General features: G+C 38.8%; 2 protein-coding genes and 1 long non-coding RNA gene across 10 annotated transcripts in view; 2 read left to right on the top strand and 1 right to left on the bottom strand.

Annotated features, from left to right (window-relative positions):
- LOC146482589 (uncharacterized) overlaps positions 1-27,964 on the bottom strand; it is an 82,309-nt gene that overhangs the window by 31,382 nt on the left and 22,963 nt on the right. For 4 of the 7 annotated variants that reach the window (XR_014864086.1, XR_014864087.1, XM_085106996.1 and 1 more), the window contains exon 2: positions 20,657-20,793. Coding sequence is in view for 4 of the 7 variants with exons in the window: in XM_085106996.1 (XP_084963122.1) it covers positions 20,657-20,698 (42 nt within the window). In the remaining 3 variants the exon portion in view is untranslated. Of the gene's footprint in view, positions 1-16,545; positions 16,748-19,085; positions 19,853-20,656; positions 23,441-27,964 lie in introns of those variants that run through there. The other 3 variants (XR_014864088.1, XM_085106998.1, XM_085107000.1) reach the window with 3 other exon arrangements.
- LOC146482591 (uncharacterized) lies at positions 132-18,309 on the top strand. 2 transcript variants are annotated; one of them, XR_014864090.1, is made up of 3 exons: positions 134-386; positions 1,007-3,698; positions 17,694-18,309. It is a non-coding gene; the product is annotated as an uncharacterized LOC146482591 (long non-coding RNA). The 2 variants fall into 2 exon arrangements; XR_014864089.1 differs by lacking the exon at positions 17,694-18,309 and having other exon boundaries at positions 132-386; positions 1,007-3,208.
- LOC146482592 (zinc finger protein ZIC 1-like) lies at positions 7,986-12,021 on the top strand. Its single transcript, XM_085106993.1, has one exon. It carries the CDS (start codon positions 9,472-9,474, stop codon positions 10,885-10,887), a length of 1,416 nt encoding a protein of 471 aa, XP_084963119.1. The 5' UTR covers positions 7,986-9,471; the 3' UTR covers positions 10,888-12,021.

Raw genomic sequence — 27,964 nt, 5'->3', positions numbered from 1 at the left:
TTGCATCCCTCGATAACCAATTCGTCGTGTTACAAAGACAAAAAGGTTTTTAGATCTCTCTCGCAGCGAAACGCCGCATGTGTAGAGACGTTCAGACTGAGCCACCTGCTACGAACAACATGCATAGAACATAGAAAGCTGCGAAAATTCACCATTCCCGTTGACGAAATCGTGGGGATCACTCGGTCAGCTGAGGCTGGCAGCGAACCCGTCGTATATAAGCTCCAAAAATGCTTCAGAAAGTTGCACTAATTCATCAGCATTGCTGCTATTTAGAGTTTAATTTATTGGCGATTGGGGGAGCATGATTTTGTTAGGACAAGAAAGTGTACGTTAAAGACAGACCTGACTTCGTGACTTGATGCCGCTTGGAACCAGCGATTCGAGTAAGTTTTCTTGTGTTTATAATGATCATAGAATTAAGCTTACACGAAAACATGTTCATTACGAGCAAACTTCGAATACAAATAATCGACAAACAGTTTCCAATTGAATATTAAGCCGCTAAGGAATGAATGCTCTGAATGCTGTTTGGATTATTTTTCACTTGCTTTTAATACAAGTATAAATCATATCTTAAAGCTTAACTTCAAGTATTAGATCCGATCACGATGTATCGTACTATTTATGAAACAGTTTAACTTCAACTCGAGTAGTTATCTATCTCTCATACGAAACCTCGTTCCTTGTGAATTATTTTGTTTTTATTTGTAATATTAAGTGAAATGTTCTTAACTGCTACAAGTTAAAAAAATGCCTAGAGTTATTTTTTTTTTCAGCGAAATATAAAAAACCGCTCGGGCCTAATAAGCGAGACATCAACCAACCAAAATAAAAAGTAAAAAACTTAGAAAAGCCATTTGAAAAAATGTTACACTGAAATTGCACACAAGAGACGCTAAACCTGTAATCCTGTTATATTTAACAAACTCGCCTTTATTTCATTTTCATCCAGTGGTGATTTTTGCTATGTTCTAATTGGTTCCGTTCTTATTTTTCTCCCTAGAATTCGATGTGGACTTCACTTATAGCAGCTACGGTGCTTCCAAAATACAACGCAAACTGGGAAATGCAGCTCTCTTTCGAGCACCCAACCGCGGATTGTTTATAAATCAGGGCGTGATTTTATCCACCCCTATCCTTTTAAAGCCCCATAATTAGCCAGCAAGATTTTCAGATTTTGATTTTCTTGGCTGCGCAAACATCTTAGGCTTCATGCAACATCACAGTAGGGCAAAAGGAAATTTTAGACTTGAAAAACTCAGGAATAATCCACTTCAGTTAGGGTATAAAATCGTAACAGTAGAAGCTTGGCTTCAGGGCAATTCGAGACTTGGAGCAGTCTGTATCTCAAAACTCCCGGAGTGTCCAGTTCGAGCCCGAGTAGTTTTCTCCAAATCCGTTTTCTATCGATTGGTGCTAGGTTTTCGTACAAACTAGCCCAATTTGTTTCTAAGTCTTGTACAATTTGTTTTAGCTTCCAAAATCATTGGAAACAAATTTCTAGTTTTGAACATTGCGCACGTAGAACAGTTTTTCGGGCCTGAACTGTTTTAGGGGTTTTGAGAAAACTCACACCAGAAAAGCGCCCTCGCTTGCTCGGCTACTGATCCGTGTACTGATAGAACAGCAATTCATAGTATACTTTAAACTACCAGCTTCATTTTTCCCAGGCGAAATCAACGTGAAAATTATCCCCAAATGATTTGCACACCATTTTTAAGGGTTAATCAGATAAGACCGCTTGCAAGACTAGGGATGTGTTGTTAAAAGTATTTAAACTGAATCTAAATCGTGTAATATTTTGCTGCCTGGAATTAGAATTGTCATTGGCTGTCGTGCAGGGGTAGCGATTTTCGGCGTAACAGATCAGAAAGCAAGCTCTTTGTACAGCTCAACTTAAACAGCAAACACTCTGGAGATGAAAGATCGATATCGTCACACTTAATAACTATAACCCGCTAAGTTGAAAGGCTCTATCGGTACTCGTGTCAAAGATTTAGCTCAAGAATTTATTCTTAATCTTGTTCATAACATGGTAAGGTGCTTTTTTTTTTTTTTTTTCATTCTTGTCGGTGGTCATAGCCTATTTATTTTTTTTAAGGCAAATAATTGTGAGAATCGGAAAACCTTTATACAAACGCAGTCTTCTATAAGCTTGTTTGTTTTATTTTGCGAGGCTTTTTCAGTCGATTGTGTAACCGACAACTCGGAAATTTAACCGGCCTCTAATGATTTGAAGGTGGTATTTTCAACACAATGATATTGCCTTTATCATCCAACGCGGATCTAAAAATTGAGGGAAAATTATCCTACATTATCAAGTTGGGTGGATTTCATCACGTTACTTAAAATTCAAATTCTTAATCGATTCACATTGCTTATCAACACCTCCAAGGTACAAATTAAGTTCAATATGAATACTAATCACTTGAGGAAACTCAAAATTGACTCCCTCAAAAGAACAGCATTATTGATAGCCAGAAGATAAACTTAATTAGAATTCTACAGCTACCAAAAAAAAATTGTGAAGCCGATATTGCCCAAAAAAAGGCTCAACACCATATTAAACAGCTTCTCTTTGATAAAAGACGGATAATAACCGCCCTGGCTGTTAAACTTGTGTTTCTCAGTAAAGATAACGAGAAAGAGGAAATACAATTTACATAAAGGTTGGGTTATGTCGTGAGACTTTCAAGATGTTGAAGGGAATCCATGCCATAAAGTTGTCAATATTTTTCTCAGTGAGTATTCAAGAAATCTGCAAGCTAACTTCACCAACTTCTTAATGGGCGAAGCTTGATACATTTTGCGCTCTCTTGGTGGTTTAAAGCAGCTCTAGTGCTAAGTTGGTGGTGATATGCAAAAAATAGTAATCGCAGATGCCTCGCGGCATCGGCAGATGGGTACGCAGACGCACCACTGGATCAGCTACTATCTATTTTATCAAGTGTGGTTAATAAAATATTCGTTGGGTTTTAAGACATCATCAATGCTAAAAATCGAGTGTATATTATCTTATGAGAAGAAATACGGGGAACACCAAATGGCACCCAGATGTCTATATATTATCATGAAGCGGTGTGCTTTATTGATATAATTGCAGTTGACGTTCAAACTTAAACCCAAACGACTTTTGTCTCCAAGACATCTTGACCAACACTTTGCTCGGTTTTTTTCAAAGAAATAAAATTGCCTGACTCTCATGTTTTATAATTGCCTTGCTGTCCGTTCGCAAAGCTGTCAAATTACCCCAGCAGACATGTGATTGGTCTCAGCGAAAGGATTCGTTTCGTTGCGGCGTTGACCTACACTTCACATGCAAATAATAAATGATGTGGTTTCGGTAAGCGCTCGTTGTTAACTCACACACAAAACAGGATTATTGATCATATCTACTTTATCAAAACGGCAGCAGTTGTTTTGGAGTTCGAGACATATTTGCATGTCTCAGTGTTATATTTTCTTCAGTTCAAAGTGAATGAAAACAAAACCCTAAACTGATCCTTTTTAACTCGTTATCCGAAGACAAAAGTTGTTGAAGGACTGTGGCTAAGTCATGTTAACAAAGGCTATCAACCTACAAGAAAAAGCTAAATGCTCGTTTATTGTCTGGCAGTCCAATACAGTCTATAAGCGTCAAAAGAGGTGACAATCAAATGGAACTCTTAACAGACCTTCTTATTATCAACAAAAAGGTGAGGCGGTTGGTTTTTTTTGAGGGTGTTTCGTGAGGTCATTGTGTTTCACTTAGCCGCCTCTTAATTAAGACGCTAGAATGCAACGATGCAAACGTTGCTTGAACAGTTTTTCTAAAGGGACATCTTATCAGACAAGCGAGCTTCTTTCATGCGTCGATTAGAAACGTTAAAGACTTCAAATCCGCGATAAATGTTAACGTTTAAGTCTAGACGTTGAATATTTTTGCCTACAGCATTTTGTAATAGATAAATAACGGTGTATAAGAGCCAGAGAAGATCGGGAAGAAATGAGGAATAAGGAAAACTTTTTACAACGTCCTGAAATTTAAATAAAACAATAAAATCCAAGAGAGATTTTTGTTTGCATATCTGGAGTTAATACTTTAAGATATTCGGATTAAATTGTGATAAAAACTAGTGTTTTGTTTATTCCCTTGAGCGTTCTTAAATTTACCCTGTTTCGCTTCAGAAGGATAAACGTTGTTTAGCTATAAAGAATACTGCACCAGGCAGGGTTTTTTTACGTAAACGGCATCAGCAGTTTAAACATTCGAAAATACTTCGCTTCGTCGAATGTTCTGTTCCCTAGAAACTTTTCTAGATAATGTAACAAGATCAACCTGTTTAAAGGCTTAAGAAAAGGCTCAGGCCAAACGAACTGGGAGTACTGGACTGAAAGATGATTATTTGTCTCGCTCGGTGCTTCTGTAAAGTGTTCAACAATGTTCTTTGCTAAGGTACAAGATTTACATACACGTCCGCCGTCGATTTTTTTTTAAGTTAAATATTTAGTCTGAGTTTTTATAGAGAAACACAATAGATGAAGTTTAAGGTTCCTCCGCGATAAACTCAATGCCTTTTATTTTCTTTTAAGGACACAAATTCTGTCAATAAACATTTATTTAACCAAAGGAGCAATGAATATATAAAGTGTTCAAGATAATTGTCCTTGCAACGAATACGCTTCACCACCTATCAAAGGATTATTTGTTCTCTCTGGTAATTGTGTCTCTGTTATCGGTTGATGCGCTCTTATTTTGGTTAACAGTTTGTTCGCTTCTATACAGCTTCTCACCGCTTTTAAAATGTATATGTTGCTTGGCCGGGAGTCCGTGACTTCAAAAAAATGTTATGCACGAAGAGAATTAATTAGACTGATGCGTAGAGGTAAAAAGGTCTTTGATAAAACGAAATTGGGATGGAAATTTTCCCGGTTGTCATCTTCTAGAGGGCGCCTGCATGTGTGTTTTTGCTTGAGGGCAAATCAACTGATCAACGAATTTGACAGCTAGTTTGGCGCCTAACCATTTCGAGTACAGGTGCCACATCAGTCGCCACAAAGGAACAACTCATGCACAACATTTAAAATACGGACCAATTTGCCTTTGCGTTTACATCCAAATTATTCCTCTGTTCCCTATTTTCATATCTTTTAAATGGCTCTGTTGTACAAAAAGCGTGAGCATAAACCCGGCCACGGTCGAACCAAAAGGAAATACTCGGAAGTGGGTAAATTACAACCAGTTTCCGGTTGTTTTTGTGACTGAATAATATGCTCTCGGGAGACAACTTGTGGACAAATAATAAAAGCATCAGTTTTCGAGTCAATGCGTGCCAGTCACGCGCATTTCCTACGATTTCTCCTAGAAATCGTGTCGATGGGGCGAGAATTTATTTTCTAAATTCTGCCCTCGAATAAAGGTAAAATAAATAAACAGACGAAAAGCCGAAAACTTAATTATTTTAGTCTTAGGAAAGGTTGGTCCAGCCATAAGTTTGTTTTGAGAGGAATGAAAGCGGCTGTCTACTTGTAACCAAAACAAACTCGGTGCAAAACCAAACATCACGAAGAAAAACTCGGATCCGATATTACATTAAAGTTAGGCAATATTTTGAAACCCCAATTGTCAAGTTGGAAACCTTGTAAGTGCTTTGTTTACCTAAACAATCTGCGAAGAATTCGCTTAACTGACCCAGAAAACTGATCCTTAAAACTCCTGCAGTGAAAAATATCAAAACCAAGATTTCTCACATATTTAGCAATTGAAATCCGTCTTGAAACTGGTGTAGTTTCAGACAAGGGGCTAAATGCAGCAGAAATCCTGTTAAAGTCGTAGGTTACCATTTTGTTTTCGACATTCGTGCACAAGATGTTCAAGGAAGTATTTAACGAAAATGAAGAAAGGATTGTGTTTTAAGATTGCCGAAATTTGAAGCTGAACTTTGCATGAGGCCGCAGTGGGGACAAAAGGATTTGTTTCAAGCGCTGTACGCGCTCTTACAAAAACGCTTGTTAACAAGGGCTTTATAATCAAAGCTTCCCTCCTACTCAACCGCAAAGTTCATTAGTCATCTTTTACATGCAGCGACCTGTTGTGACGGAAACAAGTGAAGGGGCCGCGAATTGACTTTTCTAGTAGGTATAATTTTTGTTGGAAACGAACACTCTAGCGGCGGGCGCCTTTTTAGAAACATCACTGTTATATCCAACAGGCTTTTTAATATTCACAAGCAAGGGAGAAAAAGCTTGTAAATAAACGTGGCCTCATTTTAGACATAGGAGCTCAAAAAACCAACTCCAAGTAAAGATACTTTCTAACTATCATGGGTGTTTGTAAACGTTCTATCGAAAATGTCTTATTTTTTGTAATCTCTATAGATTTATAGTCTTTTTGGATCGTTTTCTTGCTGAATACAAATAAAATGCTTTGAATTAATGTGTCTGCTTATCTAAATGAACCATTGCTTTTTTATAAGACTGTTTATATATATTTTTAATCTAGTGTTGTTCCTGTATAACGTATTTTTGAATGGTAAAAGACCTTTACACCACTCGAAATGCAAACTTTAATCCTAAGACTGTACAGATAACAATAAAAGTTAAGTCGCCAAGGAGTGAATACAAAATAAAGGAGTTTGTTGTTTGTTGCTAAAATTATACGAGAATTATTGGTACATACCAAACAATAAGGAAAATTCTCGATTTTTAGGAAACGCGCCAAGAATAGAGGAAATCCCATGTTCCCTGTAATTTCATTTCTGAGAATGGCTTTTAAAGTAAAAGGAAATTAAATATGTTAGACCTAGAGCTTTTATAATTGCAATGTTTCGGATGATTTCTCCAACGGCGACTAGTGCTAATCAGGTTTTTTTAGCTGCGGGCAGGCATGCTGGTGTCAAGATGTAAACATCACAAAATCGACCATTTGGCTCAGATTCAACGAAAAACCCGTAAAAGACTTATTCAGAAGGTCGGCAAAATATTTCTCGGATTCAGCTTTGGGAGCTGTCTTCAAAGCATTCAATGTTAGAGTTGTGAAATAAAAGTGCATTAATGCTTGGTTCTTTTCCATGCATTTTACTCTGTTGGAAGGAAATTTAATGAAATCATTTCACAAGATTTTTTTGTGGTCAATTTCACAAGGAGCTCGCTTCCCTCGTGAAGTCTACGTGAGTTCGCTTTTTAATTTCGTATTTCACGGCTGTTACGGGACGATTAAAAAAACTTGACTACGGTGAAGTTTATTAAAAAACTTTCAACTTCTCAGGTGGAGGGCGGCCAAACCGGATACATACCTGAGAAAGTTTGCTGTAAATAAAGATGTAAAAATGTTGGAAGGAGCAAGTCCCTTTACGTTTTCTCTGAGTACAATAATTTAGCAGCGATAAATAGACTCCTCTGCGTCAAATTTGGGAAATTTTCAATTTTTAAAACCAATCACATTTCCTAAGCGAGAAGGACAATTATCTGATGGATTTATTTCATAGAAGTCAGCGAAATAATTGAGACAGCTGAGTAATATTGGGTGATGTAAACAAGGGCAGGTGCAGACATCCGCTCGATTGACAAAAACGAGAAGTAAAACTGTAAAAGATAACAACTTTTTTAATATAACAGTATACAACTTGAGTCAAATATAGCAAGAATATCAGCGGAAAGATAAATAACTCAACAAGACTGGAGAGGCATGCGACAAGTCAGATATTTCACACACAAACGCTCCCGGGTCTCAGTGTTATGTTGTTCTTTTACTCAATATGATTGATATCACTACACTTAATGAGCACGGAAAAAAATGAAATATCTTTTGATCAAGCAAGGTTACCGGTTTGAGCTGTGTTTACAAAGAAAATGACCTGGCATATTACAACTGAGTTATTACGTTGCAGCCGTCGCAGCAAAAAGCCTCTGGGATAAACCTGCTTTTATTTATTGACCTTTTCGTGAACCAATCTTCAAAAGAGGCAACAATGGCTCACTAACACATTCTCCGTTGTCACATTCACTGGGGAATATTATAAAAAAAAGTGAATTGGCACTTAAAATTCAATAACCCAAGATAATAATTGCCTCCTTCCTTGCGGGGAAGAGTAGAAATTGTCTTTTTTTCTCCGTTGAAAGTCTGCAGCTTGCCTGCGTGCACTGCCAGGCTTCAAAACCGCGGAAATTAGACAGACGGTGCGAGTGAATACATTCAATTACAGAAGCAAGGGAAAAGGGGAGCACCCCGTGCGGTGGTCCTATTTATATAAACTATTTCATCTCCTTCGCACGATGAATAAACACTCTTACTGCACCGCGGTTCAAACTGCAATGAACAATGGCGTGCGGCGTATGAATTATCCTTAGCAGTGGTAGTCACTTCAGTGCTAAGCTTAATTAAACTCAACCAAATGAAATTCGGTGTTTTATGCTTTTCTATTGCTGGGCCTTGTTTAATGGCCGCGATCGGGACCACTTAACGGCTTTATTGATTCATAATTCCGAGCACGAAAGCCCAAGAGATAATATCTGACATTTGCTTCAATGCATTTTTCCTAATTGTTACTCGCTTCCGCGGCTGAATTAAAGAGAAAACGATATCGTGAGGTATCGCGAATAATGTCCCATCCCCATGGCCTGCTTAAGCACTCCACGGACAATTAAATGATGAATTGGCGAGAATCTTACGTCGCTTGCAAACCAAAGCCGAACTGTGGCGACTCCCGGCGATTTTTGTCAATAGTATTGTGTCTCTCGGGGTGTTAATAAATTTATCGCGACAAACACTGCAGATAAAGCGAGGAGGTGTTTAAATAAGAAACGATTAATCGCCTCCGAATCCCGTTATGTAAGCTAGTAAAAGCGTCAAGTTTGACGGATTTACGTTCGTGTTCGGTCTTTTTCAAGAGGAACTTTACCAAGAGGCCCATCCTTAACAACGTTGAGTGACATCGCTTCAAGGTGTTTATTCTTTCCCGCTGTGCTTTTCAAATTGTGTCCCTCCCTATATGTCTATCACCGCAACCTCACCTGCAACGTAGCTGTTACTGAACGACAACATGTATTCGCGACGCTCTACAAAAATATCGAGGTGGAGAGGCGTTATATTCTCAGAGATAGCGCGCTACCCGCTTCCGATGAAGCGTTCTTAATCTCGGGCGTGATCGCACGTTGAAAACTGGCGAAATGGTTCGCGTTCGGTGTTAGTCAATAAGAATAGGAATGCCAAATATAGTGTTGTTTTCAGAAGCTATCAAACAATTAAGAACATAACCACAGCTCTGCGGGAGACGACTAATCATAATATTCACCGGGATCACTTTACTGCTCATGCGTGCCTTCTTGGCAGGACAATTGTCAGTCGAGTCTCACGCTGGGTTTTAACGGTGTAACATATGCTACTAAACTCAAAACTTTCGCGTAGTCTCTCTTTAATAATAGTTTGAATCGTTATTATTTACACTTGCGTAGAGTTGATCCATATTCAAAGCCCAGGGAAGCCTTAAAATGGACGGCGGATTTTCCAAGCGGTATTCACTGCCGTCGTTCGAGGGTGCAGCTCTAAGGTCCTCGTCCGTGAATAACTTTCCAACCACTTCGACCGCGGGATTCAACGAGCACAAGAAGGACTCGCCGCTAGGAATGAATCATTTGTTAGACTCCGGGAGCCATCTTTCGTCGATCAGATTTGCTGCAGCGCACAGGGCACAAGCCGAAGCTGTCGCCTTCGATCAAAAACCGCCCGGGATGTCTTCGCAGCAGACTCTGTACCACTCGTTTCCAGCGTATCGTCATGTCTCCTCTCAAGGCTTCCCGCCTCACGAGTTTATCCATCACCAGGATTCGCACTTAGGATCTGCCAACATATCGAGCTCTCACTCGCTGGCTCTTCACGATCCCATCGCTTCCAACACGCCCAATTACTCACATAGGCACAACATGTTCAGTTCGCCACCAACCGCTGCAATTCACGGAAACAACATAAACTACCATCACGCAGTGACGCATAAAGGCTTAGATGTCACGAGCAATCCGCATATACACTACGGACCTCTTACGCCAGGGCACGAGGCGACTTCTCCACACCATGGAATGCCTCAGGTCCTCAACAACCAGCTCAGGTATCGTGGAGACTTTTACTCGCGAACCGATCGCTTTGCACAAGGCGGTCTCGGAAGCCCTTTCTTGGATCACGGCCCGCCTGGTTATGGAGGGCCAACAGGACCGGGCATGTATCATCTTCCTTTGATGAAGCAGCCCACAAACCAAATAATGACCTGCCTTTGGATAGACCAGAACCCGGTGCAAGGAAAACGGAAGCCTTGTGGGAAGCAGTTCACTATGATGCCCGATCTAGTTTCGCATATCTCGGACGAGCATGTGAGCATCAACGATTCTAACCTCCATGTCTGCTATTGGCAAGAGTGCGGGAGGAGCGGCCAACCTTTCAAGGCCAAATACAAGCTGGTAAACCACATCCGAGTCCACACTGGAGAGAAACCTTTTCCGTGTCCTTTTCCCGGGTGCGGAAAACTATTTGCTCGGTCTGAGAACCTAAAGATTCACAAACGAACTCACACCGGGGAGAAGCCTTTCGAATGCGAGTTCCCCGGCTGCGATCGCCGCTTCGCCAATTCAAGCGATAGAAAAAAGCATTCGCACGTGCATACCTCGGATAAACCGTATATCTGCAAGATCGAAGGGTGCAACAAAAGCTACACGCACCCCAGCTCACTACGAAAACACATGAAACTTCACGAGACCGGTGGACTAAGGCCTTTATCGCCACCTATTTCTCAAACTAACGGACAACGGGATAGTATTAGTTCAGACAGGGAAAGTCCTATAAAACCTTCCGCGAGGTCGCCTTCGCCTAGAGCGCGACCAAACACAGAGAACAACTCGGAATGGTACTCTTGCTAGCTGCATAATTTGCAAACGAGTTGGAGATGTTGGATATTTGCCGACTCGATAGACAACGTTTAAAAATCAAGCACTTACTGTATTACTAGGTAGAAACTTTAGAGAATGTTTTCAAGAAGAGTAAAAACGTTTTAGACAATAATGGGTTTTAGTGCAACCTATTCATCCGTCGTGACAGTTCAGAACGATTTGCACAGTAGTAAATTAAGGAAGCAGTTTTTAATTTCAAAATAAGACTTAAAGAGTGAGTGCTTATGAATGCTGTCTCTATCTATCGCGTGGAATTTTATTGCGTGTACAGGTGCTATATTCTTTGTGTAAATATAAGTTTCTTCTTACAAAGAAGCTGATTAACGGAGTTAACTGAGAATGTACGTAGATTGAAAACTATGCAAACACGATACTTCAGCGTAAAACTTTCGTCGAGGTAAACGCATAAGAAATCTGTAAATCAGTTTGGTTACAAAAGACAAAACAATCATTGAACACCACATGTAAGTCTTTGATAATTTTGCGGATTTAAACAGTTTATCGACGAGATGAAGTGATAGAAGGGTGGAATTCCCCGTCCGATACAAAACTGCAAAGCAGGGAAGAAAGATACTGAACGAAATGGGAATTTTTTGAAAAATAAAGTCACGTTTCGTAAGGCCCTGCATAGCAATTACAAACATTTGGAGGCCATGCTGGTACTACCGGTTGCCACTAACAGTAAACTTTTCTCGTTGTGTCACGGAAATTGCGGCTTAAAACAAAAACCTCAAAATCAAGATAGTTTAAGCAGTATTTAGATTTAGTAAAAGCTGTATTTTAACTTTATCCAGCACGGAGCAGCGCGGGGAAAAATTGCTACGCGCACAGTCGTTCCGTCGCGCAATAAACGACGCTAGAGCTTAGAGACAATTCATATTCTACGATTTTTATTTTGGACAAAACAAAACTATTTAATTTATTTTCGGAGCTTGTAAAAATAAAATTCCCTTTATCGCCAAAATAGGTACTTAAGATTTTTATCTCGCTTCCGCGTTTAACAAGGTTTCTTATCGTTCTGTTGAGGTAAAAGTGATGATTGTTTAGCGACGGTAATGAGTGAAAATTTGGACTGGCATTAATTAAACATGTACGAACACCTTGGCCTTCCTTCGTCTTTTATTCTCGCTCAACTCTTCCATATGAAATTGCACTAAAAAATTACAACAAATACAGGAACACAACCAAGACGAACAAACTTAGCATTCGACTGTCTTATAATTGCGCCATCTGGTCCACAAAAAATACTCATATCTTCTTGGTCGGTAAAGACAAATCTTTGAACAGATTTATCAAAGCAATTTTGCAATCATAACAACTGTTTTACTTTCAAGGTCGACTCAATGAGTTCTGCGACGTTGCTATTCAACTTTAAGTTGATTTTCAGTACGCTCAACGTTATCATCTTGCCTTGTAAAATCGCCTTTACACTTTCAATACCATGCATAGCATGTTTTATTTTTTTCCTTCAATGGAAGTAATTACATCGGAGAATCTCATTCTCTTGCTCTCTCGTGATTTTAAGTAAATGCCTCGCAAATGGCAACACGTTTGCTGCGAGAAGTTTACAAAATGAAATGTGCTTGGGGTTTCTTTCGCAGCCAAGTTAAAAACCTGATGAGTTATACAAATAAAAACGATTCACTTCGAGGTATGAATGGGGAAGAAACAGCTGGAAGATTCTGTTTCTCTTGTTTGCTGATTTTGAGTTTAAAAAAAGTACCCCAGTGAGATTTTGCCCACTCAAAGATTTAAATCTTCGAAAAGACTTCTCGCTTCTAATATAATCTTTAATTGAACCATCTTTTTACGAATTTTCGATGAAAATGGATAAAGTAACCAAGTTGTCTTTTCAGAGGAACAAATTATAGCTTGTAAGCCCCCAACACAGAGTATCATATTTCGTATACAGTAGTAAAACCGTAACTAAACAGTTGCCAACTCAAAGCACTACACTAAAAGCAATTACAACATCTTCATCATTCAAACATGGGAGCGAAACCACTAATTACAAAGAAAACTGCTTCCTAGCTAGAATGATCGAGGACCGTTCTTTGAGGCACACTGTCCATGGTGTATGTGTTTGTTAAAAGGTCTTAAAACTGACTACAATTGTCTGGAGAATTTGTCTGAAGAACGCAGTAAAAAATATCACTCGTCTTGGCGCTCCAAAAGCAGGTCATTGGATCTTGCACTAGACTGTGTATAGATGGATTATTGTTCGTCTCGCACTCGTTTCGGTGCCGACGACCAGTGAAAACTGTCACGAGTAACCTCACTTCACTCTCGATAGAGAGACCTTATAGTTAGTTTATTGAACGTATTACACAAAAGGTAAAACAACGACAAATATCAAGATGGCTTTCCAGTTCCTCCTAACATTTTCTGATGCACATTTCGCCGACAGGTTTATATTTCTCCGACGAAGGATGCTTCATAAAACTTACTATTTCGGATTGTTTGTTTCGCATCTAAAGGGAGAAAATGATCGTTAACTAGAACTGGCCCACTCAGTATTGGAAACAGTGATCGTATAAAAACTCAGTGACAATTCTTGCGTAGGTTTGGGGTCATGTATTGCGTGATATAAACCCCTTTTAACCTGTATCTCCTGCCAGCAACTGACACGCAGACAGCAAGTCTACATACGGTTCTTTTCTTGTTGATTTTTTTTCTTCGAAGAACAAATGATCAATTAAAAGTTGGCTCGAAGGGCGAAAAGAGAAATTTTAATCAATATTTTAAATGTGACCAAACTCACCCAGGTTGATCTGTAATTTTTGGTGGGCCCAAAATAAAAACTTTTGTCTGCACCAGCGGCGACATAATTGAATTGAAAAGCTCTTGATAGAATCCTTAGAACAGCAGCGTGGTCCACTGAATTAAAATTCGAGAAACCAGCCGGAAGAACAGCTTAAAAAGTCAACTTCTCTGCGACAAATAGACAAGCATTTTCCTAGCAAGATGTTCCGGAGGGGCAGGTTAGGATCCCACGCTTGAATTTAGACGTAATATTTAATCGTTCTACGCCCCGCTGTGATGTACAATTGCTAATCACAACCCCAGAAGCACTTGAAATCGCCTTTGTGCTGGGGCTTTTGAAATAGCTCGGCTCCCTGCCGCGATCCCTCCGAGAAACCACGCTTGATTTAAGATTAACTGCGGCAGCACTATGATGGACGCTGAGAAGGTGGCGCTACGCGCAACGACTCATGTAAACATCGTGAATGTAGTCACCGATCAGCCGCAGAGAAGGGAGACTTGGTTCACGAAAAGGATCTTAACAGTTCCAATTTAAGCTTTTGTGAACCACTGCACTTGCTGCTTTTCAACCAAGAAAGTTCTTAATCCAAAATTATGATGATAAACGGCAGAATAAAGAATTGCTGTGTATGAGTGATCTTTCATTTCATAGGCCAGGCATTTAAGTTTCATTCAAAAACTAAAGATGAGAAAACAGGAACCAAGATTTGATTCCGAGAGAGAGAGAGGATCAGGAAAATAGTTGCTTGGAGGGGATTGTTTTAAATAGCAAAACAAAGGGCAGTAAGTGGCTGAAATGCTTTGTTTTCATTTAGATAACCATCGCGTCAAACCACAACTTGTAAATCTATTATTGCCGTTTTGATTATCGTCCTCAACTGATGTAAACATCTTCTAAAGTCAAAGGATTCCTTCAAGTGTTTGCGTCAAGTGAACAGTGTAGAGTGCTCGCAAGGGGTATGATTGGTATACTGATTATTCTTTTTTGTTCGGCTCTGCAGCCACAGGGGTTGAGCTCAAGAAGTTAACCGTGTCAAAACAAAGAAATATTAGTTCTTTAACAAGCGTGTTTTGAATAACAATCAGAACGTATTTAATCGTCCAATTTAACAAAGCAGATCGAAAGTACAACACCGGAAAAAATAATCATGCAAAGCATTTTTTAGCCAAATAGCAACAGAGAGATGTCATCATTGTTATTTGCTCTTGAGTATTGATAGCGACCTCCGCCAGTTTGGTTTTCTCTCCTCTCTCTTTACATAGAACAGTATCTTGACTCTGAACATGCAACAAAAATAGCGTGAAGGTTGGCAAAATACCATTATCTAAAAGCGTCATTCGTTGTCGAAGAAACAAGTTCCTCTTAAGATAAAAACAATTTGTAACAAAGATGTTTTAGCCGTTTTGTACCTCAAGGTAAAAAGACGGAATTAAAGTGGTTATGTTAACCGACAAAATACTACAAAGCATCATGCAAATTGATGCCGGATTCAAAGTAAACCACATCAGCGTAATAAATTTAAAAAGTTGTTTGTCGCTGCCAAGTTCAAACACTGTGTGTGTTGATACGTTTCACGTGCAGCTGAGACAATAGGCTAAGGCGGCCAAAGATATGAGCCGCATATAAGTGTGCAATCTTCAAATTATGTTTACCTGTGTTTTAAGCGCTGAGGAGTATTAACGTCGGCATATTTACCTGTGCTTCAGGCGCTAAGGAGTCTTAACGTCGGCGCTCGTATAATATCTGTAAAGCGGTTTTTGAATTGATTGGTGTCAATATTAGTGGTTCCTTAGCAACTAAACTACTGAAAAGCCGAAATAAAAAATACAAATAAGACAAGCGACAGAAAAAAGACATTTTATTATGCAAAAACTTCAAGACGGGGGTTTCACTCCCTAAAATTGTTGTTTATACATTTTATGTTGTCTGCAGTAATAATTTTGTCCCACACATCTATATCAGCTGAATTCAGTCAGAAACAAGTTACAATAGGAAATATAATTCAAAAGAAAAGGGAAGTAATTCCATACCATGCCTTGAATAGGCTATTAGTCACTCAAGTTCGAAAGCGAGCATAATTCTTAAAATAACCATTACGGGAGAAAATAATGCGAATGACGTAAAGAAGTGCTAAGGACTTTACATCTGAATAATCAACTAATAAGTAAGTCCACCTTAAATCAAAGTAAATCCAAGTTTCCTCCTTCGAAGCAAAAGGCCTTGTTCAGCATGAAGACAAAACAGCCATGAGATAAAACGTGTATTTAGAACATGTCATTTCCTAAACTGCATGGTATTGAACTTGAACTGTCTTTTATAAGGGATCCTAGTTGAACAGCCTAAGTTCTGTGACAAAAAGACATCTCTTTTATCCTGGAAATTTGTCGATTTGGTTGTTTTTATTATTATGTCAAAAACAAACTACAGTTATGTTCTACCAAGGACAACCGACATTGTAATTCCTTTAGCCGAATTGTTTCATGGATGCCATATTTCAGTTTTGCAGGTCGTCTTTTCAATGACTTTAAATAAACCTTTGGCTAGACGCAGTCAAATGTTGAGTTATGTGGATCAAACTTCAAGGGCAACTTAGCAATATATTCTTGCGATATTACTGTTTATAGCCCATAGATAAAATACTAGTGTTTTGCGTCTGTGGATAACATTAACAAATCAAGGCTTTCGAGTAGTGCTTTAAGATGAATGGCCGGTTTATTATAGGTTTAACCATTAAAATCACATGTAACCACCCATTAATCGGTTTGAGTTGGTGGACGAAATCCTAGCATGTGACCATTCAACTGTAAGCTGTTGAGCATCCCTTTCCTATGTGCTATTTATTATACTTTGTAAGGTGGCCCTACCTTTCGAGTATCTCTGAAGAACATATTGAGCGGTGCTTTTCTGTGGTGCTGTTTATTATGTTGTACAAGGTGGCTCAAACTTCCGCGTTTGTGGATTAAATTCTAAAATGTGACCATTCAAATGAAAGCTACTGAGCAGACACTGTCCTGTGGTGCTATTTATAAAGCTGTACAGGGTAGTTCTAACTATAAAGTCTGCGGGTGAGATCCTGAAGTACAGTGACCATTCAAATGAAAGTCCCTGTCTGTGAGTTTGTTTTATTGTGCTATATCAGGTGTTGTTCATGTTTTACCTTTTCCCTAGCATATGGATAATAAAATTATCCTCCTTTAGGAGGAAATGGTTACAAGACCTTCTTTTTTTAAGTAGTGCCGACAAGCTACAACTCAGATAACGCCAGTATCGTTTGACATCTGGCGTGACTGTCTGTTTTTTACATTCCTTTAACTCCATCCGTTTCGGATCAACACTCACTTGTATCGTAAATGTGATGACATATTCAATGGGTGATAAATTGTGACCCGTAAAGTGATATTTCTCACTTCCTGAGTGTTGGGGAGGTACCTTGGATTACAAATCTGTTAAATGCCGCGCTGGAGGTCGAACCAATTAATCGCTGCCGCACATCTGCGGTCCAGATTATATAGCGCGGAGCGGAGGCGTACAGAAACATAACAACAGAGAAAATAATACAGCAATGAAAAGAGGAGATGTGCGAATATTATCTTTCCTAGACTTTGCATTAGTAAAAACAAAGATTCTACAGTTAGTAAACATTCAGTAAAAACCAGCGGACTGTGTTTGGAAGGACCACCGCGACAAATATATTTTCAGCCTCAAAAATACCCTGAAGAAGAAATGTCATGCCTTTCAAAATATTGGAAAAATATATTTCCCTGATTGTGAAATCCGCCTTGCTCTTTTTTTTATATTAGAAGAAACCAAACCAGAAGTCTGAGGATAAAGGGTGTTACAACGATAGAATTGCATCACAACTCATCAAGTTCATTCCATAACAGAAGGGACAGAAATCACGGATGGATCTTTTTTATTGTTATTTTATTTGTGAGGCTATTACTTTGCCCCTTTGAGTCCATATGTTGTTTCTCTTATCACTTTTGCCCATTTTTTTTCGTCCTATTTTAAGATAACAAAGCAAACTTGATGCAAGCGTCCGGTCCAGGAGTGTGTGTTGCTGTTATACTTCCGGAAACACAGCTCAAACAATCACAAGTCTCTCATCAACGGCATTGTACCCGCGACCTCCTGCTCAAGAGTCTGGAACACAATCTAATTGAGCTAGTAAGGTGGCGGTGAAACAGTTGCAAATAACAACTTAAGAAACGATCTTTGACCGGTAAAAAAAAAAAAGGAAAGAAAGATCGAGACAATTTTATCGCTGCGAATTTCTGTCTTCAACAAGGATCGGGCGTCCCAGTAAAAAACAGCAACATAGAGTTTGGATGTCTCCCTCCTCCCTGCACCGCTCTCTATCTATAGTAATAAAACCTTCGAGATGTTCCCACAACCTCAGCCCAGCGCTTGCTCAAGTCTCTGTAGAGCGTAATAGCGACTGAGTTGCATTACGCCGCTCATTGAACACTTTTGAAAATCAGTTTCACTTTTCTTCGCTGTTCATTGCGAAAGATTTTGACAGCGAGGGCAATGGCCGTATCGAGGAAAATAGCTTTTTATCTACTGGAAACTGGGAAGTTAAGGACTTTTCATTTCTCACTTGTATGCAGGATTTCACTTTTCAGACGCAGCGGACTTTGTCAACGAGTTAGGGCCTTTCTTGAGGAAGATTTCTGCCGGTTTCGAATTCATTTTCAAATTTTAAGACGTCAGTTCTAATTCGTGCTACCCCTAAAATTTTTAGCCTATAAGAAACAAATAAACAATCAACAACAAACCAACAAAAAATTAGCAATGAAAAAAACAAGCAAAACGACCAAACAAAATAATAATAATAAACCTTTTGGCATGATGGTTGGCTCCTAAAGCTGAATACATTCCGTAAACAATTTCGAATTGGCCTTATTAAACCCAAACAAAACAACAAGATAAAAGGTGACTGATGAAGAAGTCCAAATGGTAAGGGCACGAAGGCCGAGGTCCCATATACGAGGAACCACCATAACTGAATGCCGGCGAGAAATAGGTAACGGATCATACTCCTTCCATCATGTCCGAAGTTTCAGATGAAATGGTCTGAGGAATGGAGAAGTAATTTTGTTTGTTTTTGTGTGATTAATCTAAACTGGAACATGCCTTCAAAGTTGGGTACTTGATAAGTGTGGTTTGGATCAGGTATCACAAATTATATGAATCATTCCACCTACGGTTCCGTTCCGTAATTAGCTATATAGCTAGCCTGAACGTCCTTGTGAAATGCTCATTGTTAAAGTATATCACGCAACTCGTGGTCCACGCGGCACATGAACCATTGACAGTTCGCGTCGTAAACTTTAGGCCGTTGCCAAATTGGGCCATGCGAGCAAAAAATAAAATAAATAAATAAATACAAATAAATAAAACAATGATAAAACAGGCAACGTACACACAGGGTACAACCATGGCCAATTAAAGTGACTCGAACAGTTATCGCGCATTTCATGAATATGTTGTTCTGCTGGCTTAGGCGTTCCGCTATTACCGTTCACGTAATCATGAATTCTCACTTCTTACGAGTAACGATTATCAAAAGTCACAATTCACGGCTATTTGATTAAAGAAGATATGGAAAAACATTTTAAGAGAAATATTAACACAAGAACATGACGTTTCGGCATCATCCTGTCTCCATTATCAAATGCAAATTATTAAGGTTGTACGTTAGAATTTACAGCAGTTTGAGTGTGAAGATGAATAACGTCAACTTATCAGCTAAGTAAACAGTTTTGCACGGATGGAGTCCGCTTGCGTGTTTAAAATTGGGCTTCTTTCCTTGATCAATAGCATTTCATAAATCAGACATTCCAACTTCCCTCTGCATTTTTTCAAGATGTTAAATTGTTCGTGCATATTTGGTAGGTCAAGGTTGTGACTTTCTCGGAGATGTTTCCCATTAGCTGAGTACCCATGTTTGTTAATCGTCGAAAGAGGTGTCGGCATTGTCTACAAGTGCATTTTCGTACTAACAATTAAGCCTTGTCTTGATAAAGTAAAGTATAACGTGACAAAATGAAAATAACGAGAAAAGAACAACATACAAATACAATGTGGGGAGGAGGGGGTTGCTGGGTAAGGATTTTATCGACGGACTCAGTTTAAGTTGTGGCCGCCTTGTAAAACCAAATAAACCATCTAAACAAACAAAAAAACAGTAATTGAAGAATGCACTGCTAAAATACTTCCGTTTCAAAGGTCTCACTTCGTTATGTCATCCATAGACTCAAAGGTTACAACCACCTTGTACGGAATAATAAACAGTCCCACAGAAAAACACTGCTTGCCTTCATTAAAATGGTAAAACGTTAGGATTTGGATGTTATTCCGGCATAGACTTGAAAGTAGGAACCCATTTTACAGGTTCATAAACAAACAAAAAAAAGATAGCTACTGTCCAATTTAGCTTTTGATGGCATGTTACGCTATAGTATTTCTTTTCAAAACTTAAACGTTGAGGGTTAAAGGGGCACTGTAACGAAAATTTTGCTGTATTTTGGTCAAAACTTCTGAAATATTGACAAAGAACCTGTTTGTAACATGAAACATGTTTTTACAACACCGAGAAGCACAAACTATAATCAATTTTTAGCGACTTCTGTAAAATACATGGGAAGAACTTGAAAAAAAATGGTTGCAATCCACTTCCATCCTAGCCATCCGTAGCCAAGTATGATTAATAGTAGTTTCTATACACTATTAGGCTTATTGTTAACCAAACTAAAACATTAATTTAACGATTCCAGTGAAACAAATAAGTTTTTTGGCTATTCATAGTGACACTAAAAATAAGTGACACTGCCCTTTAAGTTACTGAACCCTAGCCAGTGTCTAGTGTGCCGGCGAAAATAAAACAGGTTAATGTTAGGAAATGGACTTAACAGGAAATGCGTCAAGCGCATTGCATATTCGATGTGAAAACAAAAATTATTCTGCACTGACCTGACGAAAGGTTTTCGGCATTCGTCTTCCGGAGCTGAACATCTGCTTCAAAGATGTATTGAAGGAAATCTTTGTTCTTTAAAAGTTACGAAGACAGAGCACTCAGTACTTCCATTGGCGAGACATCATCCTTTCAACTGTGTGGACAAAATACGCCAACGTCATTAACCAATCAGTAAATAAACATGTTGTTGTGTTGTTGCTTGGGATTCACCGACAATAAACATCTGTTCGTAGATGACTCGTATTAGTTGTCTACAAAAGGGACCGTAGTATTGCTATTTTACGAGCCTTTCTGTTGGAAACTTCTCAGATATCACTGAGTATACCCCATGGTCAGATTGGTTCCCACAGCTAAATCAACATTGCTTCTCATTTGCTTCCATGTTTACTCTCCCAAACGGTCAAAACAAATGGAGAGGTCAGGGTACGTGGTAGCAAATCATGAAACAGTTACGCATGATATTTCCGCTCAATATTACCCCAGATATTTCACTTACGGGGCAAAAAGGAAAACAAATGGAAGTTCAGGAAAAACAAAGTTGTCTTCATTTACCATTAATGTCCTCGAATTTTTTACCTGACAGAGAAAATGAAGGATGTTGGGAAGAGGAAAAGAAGACGTGCGTTTCGAGTACCTAAAAGGTGAAAATTGTCCTTATTGAAGGGCGAACCTGTAGCTTTCCAAAAGAGGTCTGTTTTTGTTTCTTTTTAGGAATATAGGGTTCCGTAGAAAGTCCTGGGTAAGGTAAATTCGCACTCGATCCCAAGTGGTCTCTACGACTGGAGCCTAACCCGATTTCTGTGACATGAAGCAACTAGGATTATTGCTACTCCTCCCTGGATGGGATGCTAGTCCATCCCAGGGTTACTCCCAGCAGTATGTTGCCAGTACCCCTCTATACACCTGTGGAACAAAGTTTCTTGTCTAAGGAAACAACACAGCAATGAAGAGACCAACCCAGCAACGAACCAACGACCCTCCAATCTTCTGACCGTCCGATCGAAAGTCCGGCGTCCCTATATCACTACACCACCGCGCCTCCATAAACGAGGTCTGTCTTTGGAAAGACCCAAACAATGTCGCAATCCCTAACAACAGTGGCAGCTAGAGGATATATAGTTCAAGATGAAAATAGGAGTCTGTTTGAAGCCCTGGAGCGCTTTCCATTTAACCAATACAAATGGTGCGATTGCGCATGGATCAAATGGAAAATTTCCGGAACAAACAGACGACCCATTTTGGAACATCTCACGAAATGTCTATCTCCATTTTGTTGTCTTCTTGCGCCATCATTGCAGCATCACCTACGTTTTTTGATGTACCAAAGTCTCTCCATTTGATGCGGAAAATTTCCGAAATTTCGATCCGAAAATTTTGGTTAAATGGATTCCCCGGAAACACATACAAGCACGTATATATGTAACAAATAGATAAGAGGGTTAGTTTTAAAGAAACTGCGTTACTTCGTCGGTGGGGGGGGGGGGGGGGGGGTTAGAAACGAATCAGGAAATCAGGATTCTCCCTGACGAGGGCTTACGCTCGAAATGTCAGTACTGGAATCTCTTGACGCTGGCCAAATTACGATATCAATTCCGTTGATAAAAACAAACATTGGCTTATTTAACAATTAGATTGTGAGCTCGAGATTTCCATTCAATGGATGGCAAAATGGAGGTTTCTATCGGCTATTATCAAAAAGGGATCATTGTATAACTCAATTTCAGGGAATTGATTGGCTTAGCGACAACATGGCATATGAGCCATTATACCATGCCCGAAAAATAGCGACCGTTAAATTGTGTTTCGGGTCTTTCTTGCAAAGCAAAGTCAGCAAGATCAAGCAAAATGTCTTGATTGTTTTTAATAAAACAATTATTCCGCTCGCTGTTGTTGGATATGAGCTGATTATAGACAACTCGACGCTACACGCCTCTTTGGCTATCTATCATATCATCTCCTATCCAAAGCGCACTTGTGGAATAAATGTTAATTGTAGTTCGCCGCTTAATTTTCTCCAAACCCTAGTGATTTAAATTGATCACATGACGTGATAGTGTTCTTACGAGAAGGAAATATCAGCGCATAGTGTCCATCGAGCGAAAATGCCCCAATGAATAGTATTCATTGCCTTCCATATTTATTCTTCCAATCATTACCAAACAAGTTATTTTCGTACTATTTTTATCCTTTACGCTGTCCATTCGCCTTTTTCATTTCGAATTTTTGCCGTAAACTGAGGTGAGGGTAAGTTGTTGAATGTAAATTCGAAATGCCAGTCTCGGTGACATTTCTGCATAAGAAATTTAGTGGTGAACAATAAAAACAATAGAACGTTTCTGTCTTGGGACTATCGGTCTGACAGTTGCCCCTTAGAAATTTGATGTTCTTAAAACTAGCAAACAAGCCCTCGAAACTTCCTTTTTGGGGCTAATATTTGTTTTAAGAACATCAAATTTCTGCGGGCAAATATCAGCCAATAACAACAGCAACAATCGTTATTTTCTTAATTTTACCAATTTACAAATTGGACTGGCCCGCAGGTAGCAAATTATTTATTTCGTATATCAAAAGAAGAAGAAGAAGAAAAGAAGCAGATACAATAGAAAGGAGAAAAAGAAAGAGAGATTAAAACCTGTATACAAGGTTTATGGTAAGGTTGGTTAGAACGAAGAATTATGGAGAATTGTTAGATGATACTTTTGCTACTAAGGATTTGACTTTAGAGATATCTTGTGTATGTCAATAAGGAATCTTCTTCTCCCAAACCACTCAGCAGTGTTTTTTGAATTCTGCTTTTGAACGATTTTTTTGGTAGTTCTCTCAAAGTGCATTGTATCTTGAGAGTTTTACGTAGATATTGTTGGAGGTAGAATACATACGTTGCTGAAGCATTTCTAATGTCATGCATTAATTCGGATATTAAAAGCTATTGTTTAAATAGTTAGCGAGGGACGAAACGCCTACCAACTCTTACTGTCGACAAAAACCAAGAGCGAGCCCACTGATTGTTTAAGCATAATCCAGTGACCGATATATTCAAAAACGAAAGTCGGTAAAAACGGTTGATATCTATTTAGTTGTTCCCTGAGCGGCAATTTTCCTTGCAAGCACTTCCAGGGTATAGGTAGCCTGTTGAAAATGAGACTCCTGCGTAGCCAATCGGATTGCGAGTTTGCCTACTGGTCCGGGTCGCTGGGTTATGCCCAATAACGCGTGATTTATGAGTTGTAGTCCAAATCAACTACCAAGCATAGAAATCGAGAGTAACAATTGGTTATTATAAATCTATATAAACATCCCAATGGATATCCAGAGATAAGGTGTTTATTAACAATTCCTTATTGTTATTCCCAGGAATAGAAAATTGTTAAGACAAAAATACTTTGCATACATCTTATCGTAGGTGGGCTTCGTAAATCCGGCTCCAGGAAACCACCTTAGGATAAGACGTGTCCTCAGTAATTTGGAGGAATTCTCAAAGGAAGAACACACTTAGTGGGTACTATAATCCCCTTTTTACAGTAACACAAAAAGGAGACAACTAGGCCAACGGCTTACCCTCCAGGCCAAAGGGCGCGGACTCGATCATGATCCCTATGACGAGATAAGATTCTTATGGTCGATAAGTTTACATGATCTTTCCAATTATTTGAAATCCTGCGGTGTTGGTGGTCCAGCCCGAATTGAAACAAGTGACCTTCGTTCCGCATTTTACCGTACGGCGGAGAGATCCTTAAACGCATAAATGAAAACTTGAACCGCCAAGACCGTGAAAAGAAACATGACAATTAGAAAAAAAATGACAATACTATTTGCAGTTTAAGAATTAAATAGCTACTTAACATATTCACTCCCATGGCGCTCCTAACCACCCATGAAGGACCACGCTTCTTGTGCCATAAAAATCATTATAATCACTCTAGGGTTTGTGACGCTGGTAAGGCCTAAATAAATAAATAAATAAATAAATAAATAAATAAACAAATAAATACGATAAATAGATCCTAATGCTCCCAGCAAAAAAAACAAGCAAATACATCATAATCCTATACAACAATGGAAAAAGCCATAGAAATGTAAACTCTAAAACCTAAAACCTTAGGATGCAGACTGCGGTCCGAAAGGAAGGTAATTCCGTTAATGAACGCAGTGTGCCAGGCATGCTATTCCACGCAGCAACAGTTGGGTATCTGACAGAGTCAGTTAAACCAAATGGAGTAGAATAAATTTTTGGCAACTTTAACCTTGTTAACTCCTCTTAGGTTCTTGACGTTGTCTCTGACCACGGTTATCAGTTTAACGACCAAAGGCATTTTCGATTATCTCCCGATAATCAGAAAATGGGATCTTGCGAATCATGTTCAATGCGAACAATCAGAGGAAACGGGTCTGAGTTACATACAAAAAAATCAAGGAATTCCTCAAAGAAATATGGAAGAAAAACGTGGTTTTCCATTCTTGTAAAAAATTTACTTCTTCCTTTAAATTTTAGGCCAAACTTCGTCCATCACAAAGAACGTCTGCTCTCAGAGACTGACGGAGGAGGGTTCTAGCGATCTCCAATCAACTAACGCTCGACTTGCGTGTCTTTTTACTGTATTTTTGCCTTTCCTTGCCACCAGGATTGAAAGAGCTATATTTCTCGCGTTGAAATGAATTGTGGTTTTCTTGGTTTTAGATTCGTTGAAATTTAATAACAGTAATATTTTATAATAACGATATAATTTATAGAGCGCATATTACATCTCTATTATGTTTTGTACGCTATACAAACAAACCTACACTCCCAAAAAACGTAATTCAATTAAAATAAATCAAAGATTCAAATACTCCATAGAGGTATTGTTTATAAATACACAAACGCTCCAGTTTTTTAGTCATGACTCAACAGACTCCATGATTCTGATTGTCCAAAAGCATGTTAATTCATCATCATCATCATTTTCATTCATTTCTTCCCAGGGAAGGGAGGTTAAGTACTTGGGGGAAAATAACTAATAGATTACCGAAGGTCACCGAAAACTACATGTACCTAATATTAAGAGAACTTCCGAAGATTTCCGAGGCATTCCTACGATTTCCCACATTTCGAAAGATTAGTACCAAAGACTTAACAAATATTTCTGTGATCAGAAGGTTTTCAAGTAACTCCGGAAATCTTCTAAAGATTATCCAGAGATGTGCACTAACATGACTACGATTGCTTGCACAAAAAGGATTATAACGATTAAAACTGTTCGTGATGGAAATTATTTCAAGTTGGTCGATTATTGCGCTCGCACTCATTCGATTACCAGTTCTGTAAAATTAATGTAACTTATGCTAACGGAATAGAACTGAAAAAACTGAGCATAGTACCACCAATCGGTTAAAAAGATTAACACCTAAGCTTTTTGCTCATTCTGCATGTCACACTATATTTTTAATCACATGCAATTAAAATTTAGCACCCTTTTCACTACATAACAACCCGCATAACCGGACTTACACAACTTTGAAAATGATGATCTGAATTCATCGACACGTCATTCAACATTGCTAACGTTTGTTTTTATTTTAAATAGTTTATCGAAAACCTCCGTTATTCAAAACGTTACTGCCGTATGAATCACGATCGTTTTACCGCGTGTCTAAAAGTTTTGTACCATGCGCTTAAAACAAACAAAACAAAACATAAAACGGGAAAAACAGGAAAAGCCCCAGACTATTCTGAAACACAGCAGAAGAAGTACGATCCTAGTCTATTATTCATTGTAACTTTCTATGTTTGTATGTCGTGGTGAATAAATAAATAAAAGTCGAGACAGCGCCGGGACGATGGAAACACCAAAGAACTATGGTGTCATTCCCAGTCTCCGTTCGATGTTCTCAGAGCTCTTTAGAATTATATGATTAAATTATAGAATACCATAACAGCTTCAACGGAAAAGAGCTGCTTGTTTTAGCGTCGACTTGATCGCGCTTTTCCTCTTCAAATAGGATTCAAAATTCACTATACGACCCGTACGACCCATGTTGTTCAAAAACGATTCAAAATTAACTATACGACCATCTTTAAAGTGATATTTCGAGTTAAATTTGATACAAAAAGGTGAGGCCTGGCGGTTAGGACACTGGACTTGTTAGCGGTAGGTCCCTGGTTCAAGCCCTGTCTCTCTAAATACTAGCTTGGTGTAAAATTCGTAAACTCCGATATCTAAAAAGTGAAATCGCCAGATCCCTTCCTGCCCTTGTGACCTAATGGGGATACCATTCCATGAGTCACCCAACAATGGCCTTTTATCTTTCTCTAGGGCAAGTATGGTTCGTTTCTAAGACAAATGAAAAATTATCCATAAATCCAAATTCGTTGCCACTGGATTCTCTACGTGGGGTAAAAACTATAAAAATCACAGACTCGTCTTCAAAATAGGTTCGCTAAGGGGACGCAATTGGATCGCTTTACATCCACAAACTGCCAGTTGCAAAAAAATTAAGGGGCCCAATCTTCTCATACGAAAGAGTCCAGACCCGTTCCATCCATTCCAATAATATATATATATGACCCGATGTGATGTGCTGTGTTGTAAATCACCATAACTATGGTTGCTTATTAAAACTGGGACTTCTGTTTTACCAGACCAAGGAATTCAATGCTCTTGACGTAGAGTAACTCAACACTTTCTGCTCGCGTGAGTGCGCTAGAACTTTTCGAAGTTCTTATCAATTACGGGTAATTCGTCCAATAAGCCAGTTTTCACGGATTTTGAAAAGGAAAAGCTTGGCAACCTGGCTTATACCAGGTCAAGAGCATGAATCACAGACACTGTTAACGTATCTGCTAGTTATCGCAAGAAACTCTTAAGGGTTATTAAAATTTAAGACTTCTCAAGTGGAGTTGAACTTTGCCACGGTATATAGAAATTTCCCTGAGTTTAGGCTTTTATCACGAGTGTAAAAACGAACGGAAATAAGAAAATTTCAGGCGGCTCTGAACCCCTTCCTTTAAAGTATTTTTGACTTTGAAAAAAGTTGTATCGGAGCATATTTATCACGGTTCTATACTTAAAAAAAAAAGGGAGGTCACTGAGCTCGATTTTGAGTTATAACCCCTTAAAGTTAAAATTAGAATTTTTTAACAGGTTCAGACACTTTTGCTAAGGTAACCCAGCAAATGACCATAACTTGTTCACCGATGATTAGGCAACTGCTTGATACCATTATTGTTCTATCAACTGATAAAGAGTAGTAGTATTGATCCGTCAAATTATAAGTGCTGGAAACTGGTGTCAGCCAACTTAAATAAGCACTTTGGGATTTTTAAA

This window comes from Pavona decussata, unplaced genomic scaffold, assembly GCF_977016875.1.
Source record: "Pavona decussata unplaced genomic scaffold, jaPavDecu1.1 SCAFFOLD_45, whole genome shotgun sequence".
Classification (NCBI taxonomy): Eukaryota; Metazoa; Cnidaria; class Anthozoa; order Scleractinia; family Agariciidae; genus Pavona; species Pavona decussata.
The sequence above is the reverse complement of the archived record's forward strand: the minus strand, read 5'-3'. Positions and strand labels throughout refer to the sequence as shown.

What these genes read in the sequence shown, in the direction of transcription:
- LOC146482592 (XM_085106993.1), top strand. Translation starts at nt 9,472, where the DNA reads ATGGACGGCGGATTTTCCAAGCGGTATTCACTGCCGTCGTTCGAGGGT.